Source organism: Colobus angolensis, unplaced genomic scaffold (genome assembly GCF_000951035.1).
Source record: "Colobus angolensis palliatus isolate OR3802 unplaced genomic scaffold, Cang.pa_1.0 Scaffold56, whole genome shotgun sequence".
NCBI classification, from domain to species: Eukaryota; Metazoa; Chordata; class Mammalia; order Primates; family Cercopithecidae; genus Colobus; species Colobus angolensis.
In genome coordinates this window covers 158,298-169,570 of record NW_012119154.1, presented here as the reverse complement: position 1 = coordinate 169,570, position 11,273 = coordinate 158,298, and the positions used below count along the sequence as shown (strand labels likewise).

The 11,273-nt window shown below is 49.8% G+C and overlaps 1 protein-coding gene across 4 annotated transcripts; it reads left to right on the top strand.

Annotated features, from left to right (window-relative positions):
- The first annotated feature begins 741 nt into the window (after positions 1–741).
- Positions 742–7,468, top strand: EOMES (eomesodermin). 4 transcript variants are annotated; one of them, XM_011961515.1, is made up of 7 exons: positions 768–796; positions 1,708–2,043; positions 3,105–3,259; positions 3,945–4,066; positions 4,533–4,691; positions 4,778–4,839; positions 5,615–7,468. In XM_011961515.1, exons 1-7 carry the CDS (start codon positions 768–770, stop codon positions 6,351–6,353), a joined length of 1,602 nt encoding a protein of 533 aa, XP_011816905.1. In that variant the 3' UTR covers positions 6,354–7,468. The 4 variants fall into 4 exon arrangements, with proteins under 4 accessions (XP_011816906.1, XP_011816904.1, XP_011816903.1 ...); XM_011961516.1 differs by lacking the exon at positions 1,708–2,043 and having other exon boundaries at positions 742–1,027; XM_011961514.1 differs by having other exon boundaries at positions 742–2,043; positions 5,672–7,468.
- The last annotated feature ends 3,805 nt before the right edge of the window (positions 7,469–11,273 follow it).

The following is an 11,273-nucleotide window of genomic DNA, read 5'->3' as shown; positions in this document are numbered from 1 at the left end:
CAGGTGTGTTGGCGTGAGTATCAAGTGGGTGTTAGCTCGCTTAGTTTCACTCTTGTCCTGTCCCTAGTACCCTACTTTATCCAAGTTTCTGATTTAGAAGCTGAGGGCTTAGGTCCTCGAGGATGGCAATGTGCTCTGGCCGTCCCCGGAATCCCAAAAGCTTAGCGCGAGTTTCCTCTCTACAAACCTTTCCCACTGGGTAAAAGGATGGGAACAAACAAAAAGTGGCTCGTGTGCGTTGAAGGCCAGGGATTCCGCCTTCGACAAGAGGAAGGTGTGCCTTGAAGTTACAGCTTCCGATGAGGAAAGAGACGTCCTTGGGCCTGTCTCCAAGTCGCCCCACTTTCCCCAGCCTCCGGGACGGGCGCTTCCCTGCAAGCAATCAGCTAGAAGAGGCTTTCTCTGGTCTCTAAAATCTGCTCCAGCCATCTCATTCCTCCAGCAGAGGGCTGAGATGACTAATGTGCCAAGGATGGATACTGCTACGGAGACCCCAAAACTTGTCCCCCTAAATTCCGGCGAAATTACAGACACCAGGATTGATTCTCACAGCGGGAGGCAGTCTCAAAAAAAAAAAAAATCAGGCTAAAGGAAAAGAAAGTAGCAGGCGACTTGATCCAATTAGTAAATGCCTAATTGAATTAGTGTCACCTCCATCAGCCAATAGGAGGGTCTCCGGGCTGTGAGGCCGCGAAGCCCCTCCCTGGCCGCAAATATATAAAGCAGCTAGTGACAGCCCATAAGTTTCCAAGTGGTCAACTTGACCGATGCTTTGGCAATCGAAAAAGGGCAGAAAGGCGCGGGCTAGTGGGTGGATGGGGACAAAGATCTAAGTTCCCTTCTTCCAGCGTGTGAGTCTGGGAGGAGGGTGGGGGTTCTGAGGAGCAAGAGGTACGAGGAAGGAAAAGGAGAGGGCTTCTGGGTTAGTTTCCACCTCCTGCTTTCCAACTCACGGCGCTTTCCTTCCGGAAAGGACGCTGGATTCAGGGCGCGCCAGTGCGCGCAGTAGCGGCCCGCGAGTCGGCAGGTGGGTAGCCCCGGCGCGGGAGGAAGGGGAAGTTACCTTCCCCTCGGAAGAGGGCGCTGGCTCCCCCATCCTGCCTTTATAATAAGGCCACGGGAGAAGAGGAAGCAGCCAGCTGCCGTCTGCGCTTTGCAAAGCATGCAGTTAGGGGAGCAGCTCTTGGTGAGCTCAGTGAACCTGCCTGGCGCGCACTTCTACCCGCTGGAGAGTGCGCGAGGCGGCAGCGGCGGGAGCACCGGCCACCTCCCCGGCGCAGCCCCCTCTCCTCAGAAGTTGGACTTAGACAAAGCGTCCAAGAAGTTTTCCGGCAGTCTCTCCTGCGAGGCGGTGAGCGGGGAGCCCGCAGCAGCCAGCGCGGGGGCCCCCGCGGCCATGCTTAGTGACACCGACGCCGGGGACGCATTTGCCAGCGCTGCGGCAGTGGCCAAGCCAGGGCCCCCGGACGGCCGCAAGGGCTCCCCCTGCGGGGAGGAGGAGCTGCCTTCTGCCGCTGCAGCCGCCGCCGCCGCCGCCGTCGCGGCTGCGGCCACTGCGCGCTACTCCATGGACAGCCTGAGCTCCGAGCGCTACTACCTCCAGTCCCCCGGGCCTCAGGGGTCGGAGCTGGCTGCGCCCTGCTCACTCTTCCCGTACCAGGCAGCGGCTGGGGCCCCCCACGGACCTGTGTACCCGGCTCCTAACGGGGCGCGCTACCCCTACGGCTCCATGCTGCCCCCCGGCGGCTTCCCCGCAGCTGTGTGCCCACCTGGGAGGGCGCAGTTCGGCCCAGGAGCCGGCGCGGGCAGTGGCGCGGGCGGTAGCAGCGGCGGGGGCGGCGGCCCGGGCACCTATCAGTACAGCCAGGGGACTCCGCTCTACGGGCCGTACCCTGGAGCCGCAGCAGCGGGATCTTGCGGAGGACTGGGGGGCCTGGGGGTTCCAGGTTCTAACTTCCGTGCCCACGTCTACCTGTGCAACCGGCCTCTGTGGCTCAAATTCCACCGCCACCAAACTGAGATGATCATTACGAAACAGGGCAGGTGAGCGCAGCGTGGAGGGGACCCTGGGTTCGGGGATAAATGAACGTGTGGTCCTGGGGAAGGTCCGGGATGAGGGAGCTAAACCCAGTCGTTCCGCGCCGTGCTTAGAGTGTTTCACCGCGCGCAATAAATCTCCGTAGACACCGCATCTCCAATGCGGTGTCCCTCTCTGTCAGTGCACCGGCGGCTCTTGCAGGATGCCGATGTTACGGCTGTACGCCGCTTTTCCCTCCCATCATCCTCACCTGAACAGACCTGGAGGAGGCGGAAATGGAAATTAGGGCATGTACACAAGCTGGATTCGTTAGATCCTCCTGCTCGGCGGTATGCGGGTGCATGCCTGCAGGCAGGCAAGGAGCCACGGGTAGGGAAGGCTCAAGAGCTGGCCACCTGAGCGCAGTAGATGGGCTCCCGCAGTTTTAGGCGCCAGGGTCTCCACGGGGCGTCTCCAGGAGGTGGGCGTGAGGGCTAGAGCGCCGGCCTCGGAAGCTTGGTCCGAGTAGATGGTTAGACCTGCCCTAGAGCCAGACTTGGCTCGGGTTCGGTGCGCGAGGAAGTTCTGCTATACATCCAACTGCTAACACTAGCTACTTCTGGGGAAAGGGAGAGGTGGGTGTTGAAAGAGGGGCACTCAAAGGGGACTTTTAGCCTAAAGTTTACTATATATTTTTAACAAGAATAACCTAATATTGTCCTCTGGTACTTTTTAAAATGGTGCATTTAAAAATTAGTAGTTTTTAACATTCTAGGAGAAAAATTTTAATGAGCGTCTGAAAGAGCCGAGAATATGAGCGTTCAGAAGCACGCGAATTTGGGATATACTAATGTTGGAACAAGTTTTTTTTTTTTTTTTTTTTGAAAAGAGAAAGGTTCCAAGAGTTGCCAACTCAAAAATATTTTACATAGTTTCAGACCACTTGATCTACCCGCCTTCTGTTCATTGCAAACTTTTAAATGTGCTCCAACCCTATCCCAGGTGTCTGGGGAACCCGCCGGGGTCTGGGCCCGTTCTAGGACATCCCAATTTAAATCGATTTTTCTGGTTCTATTCCCTTGCACAGGCGCATGTTTCCTTTCCTGAGCTTCAACATAAACGGTCTCAATCCCACCGCCCACTACAATGTGTTTGTAGAGGTGGTGCTGGCGGACCCCAACCACTGGCGATTCCAAGGGGGCAAATGGGTGACCTGCGGCAAAGCAGACAATAATATGCAGGGTGAGCAGAGAAGAGACTCGGTCCCGGGAGGAACGGGCGGGAAGAAATCGGAACCCTCAACTCAGACAACTCACATTTAAATGTAGCACTTTTTTTTCCCTTCCATTCTGAGGCCTAGAGGTGTTAGTATGAGTTTCTTTGTGTTGATTGTTTGACGGAGAGGAGAATTTGCTAAGTCAGATTTCTTGTCTGCCAATATATAGATATTTAGAACCTTTAACTAAGACATCACCCCACCCCCCAATCCCTACGTTTAAGATACTAGTAGTCATAAGCTCTCCAGGTGGGAAGGGCTCCTGGGATTCTAATGTTCACTTGAGAAAGTGGGGGACATTTTGTTCACCCATAAATGTCCAACTCTCTTCCACTGGATGTTGCCCTTACAGCTTTAGAAGGTCCCAAATTGACCTTCAAGAGTCATCTCCTGTTAGCTCCGTTTCTAAATTCTGAAATGCCATTCAGGCGAGTCCCTAGTGCAAGGAAGGCTGGAAGCACAGGGGCCTGGGAGGGATATCGATGTAGTCCTGCTGGTCTCCACTGGCCTCTTTAAGCAACTTTTGCTGGGAGACCAGCTGTAAGTCTAGCTCTTATATCTTGCCCATAGCTAAGGGACATCCCTCCCCTGTCCCCATTTGTAAACAGCCCTATATGCTTGGGTTTTGTGTTTTGTTTCATTTTCTCTTAGGCAACAAAATGTATGTTCACCCAGAGTCTCCTAATACTGGTTCCCACTGGATGAGACAGGAGATATCATTTGGGAAATTAAAACTCACCAATAACAAAGGCGCAAATAACAACAACACCCAGGTAGAGTGACAGAGCAGGAGGGGGTATCTTCTGGCTCTGACTATAAGTCTTTTTTCTAATAAGAGTCCCTACTCTTTTCACTGTATTTATAATATTTGCATTTGTGACCTGTTTGCTCGCCCATTTCTAAACTTTTTTGTTCTTTTGACCTTTCTCATCTTCACTTTCTTATTGGATTCAATAACAGTGAGTTGACTATTAAGAACAGAAATACTGAAGTATTTTGGGAGTTTAGGAAACCAAGAGGAAAGCATATCTATCAAAACCACACACCCAGCCATGTTTTAAATTTCAAAAAAAAAAAGGGGGGGTAATAACGAAACCTTTAAAGTTGCCATAAACAAAGCTGTTAGTGCGAGGCGTTTAGAAGTCCCATGCCAAAATACATAATTTGTCAAAATCTAATTTTGTTGAACCACTAAGAGATTTTTTAGATTTAGCAACTTTTTTTCTGTACTCTTTCCAGATGATAGTCTTACAGTCCTTACACAAATACCAACCCCGACTGCATATTGTTGAAGTTACAGAGGATGGTGTAGAAGACTTGAATGAGCCCTCAAAGACCCAGACCTTTACCTTCTCAGAAACGCAATTCATTGCAGTGACCGCCTACCAAAACACTGATGTGAGTGTCCCAAACATCTCAAGAATCTCTAAAGCTAAGGTCCAGCATGATAAAGCACTCAATGACTGTTTTTCTCCCCTATCTAGATTACTCAACTAAAGATTGATCATAACCCCTTTGCAAAAGGCTTCAGAGACAACTATGATTCGTAAGTACAGCTTTTATCCACACTTGCATGATCATCTCTGAACAGGACATACATCAACAGGCACTTTGCTGAGAATATATTTTAGGAAGAGCTTTGACCTGTGGGATTTTTACATATTTTTATTTTTCCAATTTTTTTTCCTTTACTAATCTTGCTTTAGAATTTTCTCAGAAGGGTTGTGTTAATTTCTGAAGAAATGTTAAGGACTTAAAAATGAAGAGTTTTTTTTAGCATTTGAGTGAAGACTTGAAATTTTAACAATCTGCATTTATATACCTTTCTTTTTGTTTGATCCACTTTTTCATCCTCCCAAGAGCAGATATTATTACTCCCTCCCAGCCCCACTTTTTTTTTTTAACATAAGAAAAAACTGAAACTAAGAGAATGTAATTTCACAACATGAAACAGCAAGGCCCTCCTGCTTTTAAAATCTGAGTTTTCTACCACCACAGCCAGTGTTTTTTCCATCACATTGACAAAGAAGGTTTGATCTGAGTTTTTCATGTTCTAGGACTAGTAAAGGTAGATTTTCTATAGTTTAAATACTTGATGCCTAGGGAGAAACTTTTTCTTACATGGTGGGAAATTTTTCCCAGTAAGCCAAGCATCCAGGTAAATGGATCACTGCATCTCCTGCCTCTGTCCTTTTAGCTCAACAGACCAGCACTTTCAGTACAGATAACCAACACAAGCCTTTTTCGTTTCTGGGAGGTGGTTTGTTTGGGGACAACATTAGGGTTTTTTTTTTTTTTAAGTGTTTCTCTTTATATTGTAGCATGTACACCGCTTCAGAAAATGACAGGTTAACTCCATCTCCCACGGATTCTCCTAGATCCCATCAGATTGTCCCTGGAGGTCGGTACGGCGTTCAGTCCTTCTTCCCGGAGCCCTTTGTCAACACTTTACCTCAAGCCCGCTATTACAATGGCGAGAGAACCGTGCCACAGACCAACGGCCTCCTTTCACCCCAACAGAGCGAAGAGGTGGCCAACCCTCCCCAGCGGTGGCTTGTCACTCCTGTCCAACAACCTGGGACCAACAAACTAGACATCGGTTCCTATGAATCTGAATATACTTCTAGCACATTGCTCCCATATGGCATTAAATCCTTGCCCCTTCAGACATCCCATGCCCTGGGGTATTACCCCGACCCAACCTTTCCTGCAATGGCAGGGTGGGGAGGTCGAGGTTCTTACCAGAGGAAGATGGCAGCTGGACTACCATGGACCTCCAGAACAAGCCCCACTGTGTTCTCCGAAGATCAGCTCTCCAAGGAGAAAGTGAAAGAGGAAATTGGCTCTTCTTGGATAGAGACACCTCCTTCCATCAAATCTCTAGATTCCAATGATTCGGGAGTATACACCAGCGCTTGTAAGCGAAGGCGGCTGTCTCCTAGCAACTCCAGTAATGAAAATTCACCCTCCATAAAGTGTGAGGACATTAATGCTGAAGAATATAGTAAAGACACCTCAAAAGGCATGGGAGGGTATTACGCTTTTTACACAACACCCTAAAGAGTTATTGTAACCTCAAAACTTAGCTAACTTTTTGCAGATGGACTTGGTGGTGGTTGTTGTTGTCTTCTTTGCCTAGGTTGCCAAAAAGATGTTTGCCTTCCACCTTGATGCATCCTGTGTTGTGCAATTCTCTAAAAGAAGGTGCCAAAGCTTTTTGATTGCTGCAGGTAACTGAAACAAACCTAGCATTTTAAAAAAATAAGATTAATGGAAGACTTTAAGGTATTTTAAAATTCAAAGGGTATCCAAGGTTCTGTATTTATTTATTGGAGAGACACTAACCATTCAAAGAAGCAGGCTGTGAACATTGAGTGTCCAGTGCTATGAAATTAGTTAAAACCTTTGATTCTCATTTCTATTTGTAAATTCTTAAGCAAATAGAAGCCGAGTGTTAAGGTGTTTTGCTTCTGAAAGAGGGCTGGGCCTTCAGTTTCAGCAGGAGACGTTTTGCTGTTACATTCTGCCAGGGGCAAAAGATATTAGGCCCAGGAGTCAAGAAAAGCTTTTGTGAAAGTGATGGTTTCACCTGACTTTGATTCCTTAACCCCCCGGCTTTTGGAACAAGCCATGTTTGTCCTGGTCCAGGATTGCCTCACTTGAGACTTGCTAGGCCTCTGCTGTGTGCTGGGGTGGCCAGTAGGACTCCGGAGAGAGCAAGGGAAGGAGTCACCAAAAAAAAAAATAAAAGAGAATTTAAAAGTGTACAGTTGTGTGTTTAGATACACTGTAGAATAATGTGGTATATATTGTACAAATAGTCTACATAGATGTCTGGGATAATGTAAGACTGGTGCTTTGGCTTTGTAAAGAATTTGCAAATCACTTAACAGCTGCAGGGGCAAGGGGAGAGTTTCATCATCCCCATGATATCTGGGAATATTCTGTTTACTTCTTAGATAGTTAAGAATGTATTCAGCTACTCTGTACTAACTTGAACCATGTTTAAGGAAAACTTCTATTTCATCCTTTTCTTGTGCCATCCCCTCTCCCTAACTTGGTAATGTGAAGAAACTAAAACCTGATACCACAGCTCCTATAGGCTTTTTAGAGATCTTGGATTTTTATGTACAGTCTTAGTCATTTTTAATAAATGTGGTTCAATAAGGGAACGGGCATAGCTCTGTCTTCTGTACTGTTGGGGTTTTCGTCTTTGTGTTAAAGATCTCATTTTGCTTCCTCCATCGTTTTCAGCTTTAACAGGGCCTCACCCATCCCCTACCTCCACGGAAGGCTCTAGAATCTCTAACTGGATACTGTAGTCATGCGGGGGTGGGGATGTTTTGTTTATCTTCTTTTTTCCTTGAAATGGAATGGGGCTATTTCCTCACCCCACTGGGAAGTCTGGACAATGGGTGTTGGCGGGGAGGGGAGGCGGCGGGGGAGGGAGTATTGCTGCTGATTGCCCACAGCAGACTTAACCAAGCCTCGAAAACCTCCGCTCGTGGTTCTTGGAGACCAGGATCTGTCAGGGCACCTGGCCACTTAGTTCTCTGGGCTTTTTTTCTAGGCTTACTTGGGGCCACCCATCCTTGGGGCCACCCATCCTTAGGCCCACGTAGGCTCCCTGGGAACCCCCGTGAGCCTTTGAGCGCCCACCAGTTCCGGGCCCGTGGGGTGCGGCGGCGCGGGGGGCTGCACACAGCTCTGCGCCCACCTGCGGCTTTCTTCTGAACCCAGACACTGCTCACCCGCCGCCGCGGGCTGCCGGCCTCGGTAGCTGCAGTCAAACTCCTCCCGGACTCGGACTGAGGCGCAGGCTAGGGACGGGCGTGGCACTTACAAAGGAGGATTCCAGTTGTTCCGCGCACCGCCGCTCTGCAAACAGTGACCTTGGAGCAGTTCACCTTACGCTTAGTTCCGTTTATTTGGCACACGCTCCACGGGAAGACGAAGGACAGCCCATCCCCTGACTGAACCCTGGGCGGTCCAAAAAGTCAAACCAAGGAGTGGGGTGGAGGGTCTCCTTTGTCCCCCACCCCACGCCAGACGTCCCGCCAGGCTTATCTGCAGACGGCTTCAGGCCCGGATTGCAAAACTTCCACCCCTTCCTGGACCCTCCCGGGGTAAAGGTCTGGCTGGGAGGGTCATTCTGCTAACTGCGTAGCGCGGAAATGCAGCTGCTAAGAGGATTAGCTGCTGGGAGGCGAGCAATCAGCCGGGACCTCCTCCCCTTCTGCGCCCAATTAAGGCCGCCAGGGCCTTGTACCTCGATTGTCCTGTCTCCCTTCCCCTCCATCCCTCTGGGGCCCGAGTTCTTCCCGCGCCACCCGTGACCTTGGGGGCTCCAACTCCTGCTCCGCGTTTCGGAACGGCCTGCTCAAAACACTTTGGCAAAGGCGCCCCGAACTTTACCGGGGAGCCGGGGACAAAAGCGTTGAAGATGTGCTTTTTAATATATATGTATTGTGGATGACAGATTTAGATTCCGGAAGGGAGACTCATAGCCCGCCTATCCTGGTCAGCGCCTTCCCTCCACCCCCAACAGCTCCCTTACATCTGCATCCAGCCACCGAATATTGGGAGATGCGATGGAATTTCAAAAACAGTGCTCTCCTATTTCTGCCCTCTAGAAAGCCCCAAAGTGCTAATCACTGCCGGCATAAAGCAGATTCTGGCCCTAGTCTATTTCGGGTCCTGTATATTTTTGCACCGTACAGTAAAAAGAACCTGGTACTTGTGAAAAGTCCCTCACAGTGTTTAATAGAAACGTATAAGTGGCTGAGTGGCCCCAATTAACACCTTGTGATAAGGCATTCCTAAGATGGAGTGTCAGACACCAAATTGTGAAGAGATGTATCTAATTAATCCTCCTAGGATGACACCGATAAACAAGCCTCTATTTAAATAAAGATCAAGGGCTCGGCGCCCGGTTTGTTTACATTCTCCGCCAGGGTCCCCGCTTATGCACCGGTGCAGGCGGTGTTCCTTGCGCTGGGAGGAGATACTGGCTTGGGGGTCTGCTGGCTCATCCTGGTTCACATCTCCGTTCTTGCCCCAAACAAACAAAAAACCACAATGAAATCAATAAATTGCAATGAAACAGGAAAAAGCAGAGCAAAGAGGACCTGACTCGGAGTTGGAAATATTGTTATTTGCCATTTTCCACTGGTGTTCTTTCCATCGCCAAACACTTTTTGGTTGTTGGTTTGCGAGGGAAAAAAGGAAGAAGGGGGGAAAAGCAGCCCACATGTAGCCTCTGGAATTCTTTTCTGCTCCGGGGAGAATTCGGAGCAGGACCTTCCTCCGGTCCCCAGCCCGCCCCGGCACGAGTTCGCTCTGGGTGGTTCCAGAACTCCCCCTCCTGGGTGTGGAAGCTGGGAATTGTTGGGATGTAGAGCAGCTATCCTGGGGGTGGAGCGGGGAGCCGCAGACGTCTGGAAGGGAAACTGGGAAAGGCGAGAAGAGTCAGAAAGAACTTGGGAGGAGGGGAAGCTGCAGATTAGCGCGCCATATTTTCAGCCCATGTTTGGGCCCGGATTTGGAGCCGCTTTCAAGTCTGCAGCAACGTATCTTCCGAACCCTCAATGGAGAATTTCGAGGCTCCAAATCTGTTTTTGGTCCCGGTTTCCCTTTTTACAGCCGTCTTTGATTCGCTTTAAACCGAGGTGAAAGCAGACTCACTGTCTTCCCTCTCTGCATTCTCTTCTTTCCGAATTAAACCTGCGGAGGGGGAGGAATGTAATTTTTTAAATCTCTGCGGGTGTCATCGAAACGCTCTGGAATAAAACCTTTCCCGCATGCCCTTTGATTTTTATCGACATTCAGCTACCAGTGGGAACAAAAATTAAAATATTTCCTTTCCCATTCGCCTGGACACTGTGTCGCTTCTTTTTCCGGCTCGCGCCGCGGTGTCTTCTACCCGCCTACACAGCGACTCCAAAAGTTTAGCTTTCATCCCGCGGAGATTTCGAAAGCTCTGGAAGGCTGTCTTTAAAAGGGAATTTGGAAAAATCTGTTGCTGAGCACGATTGAGTCCCATTCTATAAAATACCCATCACTCCACCGTTATTCCTCAAGTTTACACTTTCAAATATGCGAACCCCGAAGGTCCAGCCCGAGAGTAAGCCAATCCCAGGATCCGGTCCACCGGCGCGTGTCTTGAAAACAATGTCGGAGGTCAGGTTCCCTCCTGCCGCTTGCAGAGGCCTCGGCTCAGCTCACACATCTGGGGTTCTCAGGGCTTCCCGCGCGCCCGAACCCCACCGGCGCTAGATTTTCTTCCGGGCACAGGAGCTAAGCGATTCTTAGACAGTCTGAAGTTACAGGCACCTTTTTTTTTTCTTCCCCCTCACCCCCAACAAGACGATAGGGCTCTGGCCTTGCTGGTCATCGAATTTCTCCTTATTACGACTTAAATGAAAAAGAAAACACGACGTGGCCGAGCGCGCACACACACATCCGCCCACTTTTTCAACCCTGGGAGTCCTCCATGTGTCGCCGAGGGCACGTATGGAGTTCGCCAAGGGAAGGATTCAGCTGCCCAAATGCTAACCAGGCCCTCAGCAATGGTCCCTAAAGTGCCCCCGCGTCACATGGATCTCTGACCGCCGCCGAACCTATATTTGTTTCATCCACTAAGTCTTACCAATTTATGCATTTATGCACAGCAGGGCTTGCACTGTGACTTTTGTAACTTTGAGTTCTATCCAGGTCTCCCCCACACAGTTAGCGTGGAGGAGGACCCCACGCCTTGCCCTTGGCCACCAGGTACCGCAGCAGTTTCCGCGCGGGGCTGCAGGCTCGTCTCTTTTCTGGGCCGCGGGCAGCCTTCGCCATCTGGTGGCCATGGAGAGTAAGGATCTCCCCAGCCGAAGAGGGTTCCTCCACTCTAAAAGCCGCTTTGTCAGGTCCTGAACGGTTCTGCCAAAAAAAAGAAAAAGATACAATATATATATAATGTATATTTATACATTTATT